This window comes from Pyricularia grisea (genome assembly GCF_004355905.1).
Source record: "Pyricularia grisea strain NI907 chromosome Unknown Pyricularia_grisea_NI907_Scaffold_2, whole genome shotgun sequence".
Classification (NCBI taxonomy): Eukaryota; Fungi; Ascomycota; class Sordariomycetes; order Magnaporthales; family Pyriculariaceae; genus Pyricularia; species Pyricularia grisea.
In genome coordinates, this window is record NW_022156717.1 from 1,358,224 (window position 1) to 1,361,551 (window position 3,328).

Here is a 3,328-nt window from a genome sequence, read left to right on the forward strand (position 1 = left end):
CCTCCAACTCAAAATCATAAACAACGATTCCTCTTGACTCGAGAAGGAGAAAAAGAAAAAAAAAAAAAAAAAAAAAAAAAAAAAAAAAAGAGAGAGAAGCATAATCAATGCCCATCGTGTCATATCATTCTACTTTTGGCACAAAGGACCGGCATCCCATGTACTTAATGTTCCATCATCTCCGTGATGGATACCTTTGCAGTACATGGCTTCCGTCCTTATTCCGGCGGGCGGTACAAGAGGAGAACCGCCCGAACGCGCGGGGGCGACCGGCTCACAGCAGTCTCCAAAGCACCAACACATGCTACGCAACGCAGTCACAATTGATGACCACAAAAGTTCAAAAGCCACAATGTGTAGAAAAGAGTTCTTGTCCGAATGGGGAAGTTTCAGCGCCGAGCTCGACCGAGAGCCTAAAAGCGCCCAGCCTCCATGCATGCCGTCATCATTTCTGTGTGACGAGGAAAAAAAAAACAATGAACCGAGCCTATGGGGCCTCTCTAGGGGTGGTTTAAATACACTCACTGCCCTTCCATCGTGACCTTACAGAGTCCTTGGCTACAGAGCCTCAATAAACCTTGAGTCAAGTTTTCTCTGTGTTGCCTCACCTTCAGCCGTCAGCATGCCGTCACCATTCTGATCCGTAAATGTGTATTACTCATTCGAATACATTTGCAAAGACCTCATCTCAGCTCTCGCTGGTTCCCAGCTTATATCATGGATGGTAACGCTGTCGCCATTGGCAGCGACGGCATTAGGAACGCGGGGCTTGTGTGAAAGCTCAAATAAAACACGAGCTGATAGCTCGGACCAAGACCAACTTATTATCATGGCCTCAACACATGGGTTACCCTTCGGCCAATAACATTTGTAACCTCGACACCCATACTTGCTTTCACAGTGAATCATAGAAACTGTCATATTGGGAACAAGGGCAGGCTTGGATTTGCGGTCGCTCAAGCTAAGTATCTAAAGATTGTCGAGGAGAATCATCACCTGGCATCTCCAACTCTGAATACCCACGAGCAAAAAGTCCCCCACCTGCTAGTCCCCTTGGCGTAGTCGACGCTCATTGCCCACAAACCTGGGATCGAGCATTGGACTTTTGAGGCCACCACAACTATAGCGCGGTGCCTCTGGAAGACGCGACCAGTCCAGTCCGGGGATGCATAGTCCCTCCAGTCGACTGTTAGACCCAGTATCGGCCTGTTCAAAAACCCTATTTGATCAAGAACAGGGTGACGTGTATCTGGGTTCAGGTCCCCCACGGCCGAGTCCGTGATCTGAATTGAAAACAAATATTAGTTTCACCAATGAAATGCCAAAAGGACTAGAATGGTAAACTTACGCTGGCTCCGGAGCAAGGGTGCCTCTGCCGCGGCGGCTTTGGTGATGATTGATGTGACCAAAGCGGCAAACTAGGCATATCGCCCCTACTATCGCGCTTATCTCCTTCAGAAGGGACCCCAACTCAACTGGCACAGGCAGCGCAGATGTCACCTGCCACAAAGAAGCCCCAGCCGAGGTTTCTACCACAGCTGAGGCCTATTCAATGTCATCTGATCTACCCCGACGGTGCAAACTCGAATGTAAGCACCACGGTTGTCTGATGCTCGACCAACAAAAACCAGTCGTCACAGCAGGAGAGCGTCAGTTTTCCAAATCTCCCAGGACTTTAGGCCATACCCAAAGGACCAGAGAGAAAAGGAAGGCCGAACACCTATGGAGTCTCCATAGCATGTGCGGCCCTGTTATATGGCTAGTGGTCATGAACCACTTGCCTGCAATCAAGTTCATTAAACAGGATTGCATCCGTTCGAGCTGGAACGGCGGGATTCCCTTCGATAATCATGAGATCGAAGGCGAGTCCAGGCCTTTTAAAGTCCTGCCCAGGACAAGATGTGATGGCGAATTTCTATTATCTTCAAAGAACTTGGGTCAGCAAGGTATCATGAAAGTAAGATATTTAAGTTGCCTACTTTTTGCTCATGCTTCCACGTAGCGGAGTAACATCATTTCAGCATGCCACATCCAGGAAACATGTCGCATGTCGACTTTCATGTTCCTTCATCCACTGCGGTGACAACCGCGTGGATATAGTAGTCGTCTTGTCGTTGCGTGACGTAAGGGTCGTAAACGTCGTTCGGTGATACGTGGTATTCATGGCTCCAAGCAAGGTCTCAAATAGCCGCCGATATCCCAATTTCTCTACTCTAAACAAGGCAGGATATTTGATTAGCACAGCCTCGGGCAATGAGAAATGATTGTGATTGAGAATGAAATCAAATCTTCAGAGGTTGGGAGCGATGTGCCACATAGACGATCGGTTTTAGGCAGAGATGGGGTATCAAGTCGAGTAGAGGCGGATTCAGCGACTGGAAAGTAATGCAAAACTCACTAGATGACGCCGTTCTAAATATCTGCCATTTTTTTTTCTTTGTCCGAAAATTGCAGCCATGAGCTCGTGAAACATCGTAAATTGCGTGATGTCTTCACCCGTTGCCCGTCCATGATCTTTGTGCCCGGGCAACCCTCGTTGGGCCTTTTCCCGTCCTGCCCAGGACGAGCCTGGGTGCGCTGCAGACGGCCAGCGTCATGGCCCGAGGCCGTGTGTTGGTCGTCTTGAGATTTGCGTTGCAAGTAGATTGCTGCGATCGTATATTGAAATTCTATTCAATAGCAATAATCTGACTCAGGCCATGGCAGTTGAAATGCTTGCGGGGCACAAAGGCCGACCGCAGTAGAGGTCGAGCGTCGGTATTGAGGATTGCATCATTGCGGCCCGAGGTTCAAATGCGATGCGAACGCAAAGATTTGAATCGGAGGAGAGGATGGCGGTGAGATAGGATATGGAATATGGTTTTAACAATGCTCGGCGACCTTGAATTGGAAGTAATGAGATACCATAGGCTTTGTACTCGATGAAGGTCGTGGTTGAAGGTGACTTGGCTGCGAAGTTGGGTGACAGGAAAGAAGGCTTGAGGTTGACGTGACGAAACAGATGGAAGCTACTCACTACCCATTTCAGAAGGAACGAATGGCGGTTGAGCGGGACAGATGGGTGCACGCGCCAAGTGGAGCCTGAGGCGACCAGGGCCACCCAGGCTTGCGAGGCTTGCCATGATGGGTTATATAATCAATCATTTATCAGCCAGCCATTCGCTGGAGATGCTGTGTTACGTCCCAAGGCTAGCCCAGAGCTTAGCTGAAGCCCCAAACCTCCACAAATCGAGCATGGCTCAATTGTGGCTTTGATTTGTGCCTGAGGGTCCACACAAAAAAGCTCTCGAACGAGTGACTTTTTTCGGCCAATTTAATTGGTCGAACA

The 3,328-nt window shown here is 49.1% G+C and overlaps 1 protein-coding gene across 1 annotated transcript; it reads right to left on the reverse strand.

Moving 5' to 3' along the window:
- Positions 1 to 654: 654 nt before the first annotated feature.
- Positions 655 to 2,981, reverse strand: PgNI_02952 (uncharacterized protein; the record flags this gene model as incomplete). Its single annotated transcript, XM_031123009.1, has 5 exons — positions 2,399 to 2,981; positions 1,980 to 2,213; positions 1,349 to 1,922; positions 1,042 to 1,283; positions 655 to 961 (listed from the first exon to the last, which is right to left on the reverse strand). Exons 3-5 carry the CDS (start codon positions 1,424 to 1,426, stop codon positions 655 to 657), a joined length of 627 nt encoding a protein of 208 aa, XP_030985295.1. The 5' UTR covers positions 1,427 to 1,922; positions 1,980 to 2,213; positions 2,399 to 2,981.
- Positions 2,982 to 3,328: the final 347 nt, after the last annotated feature.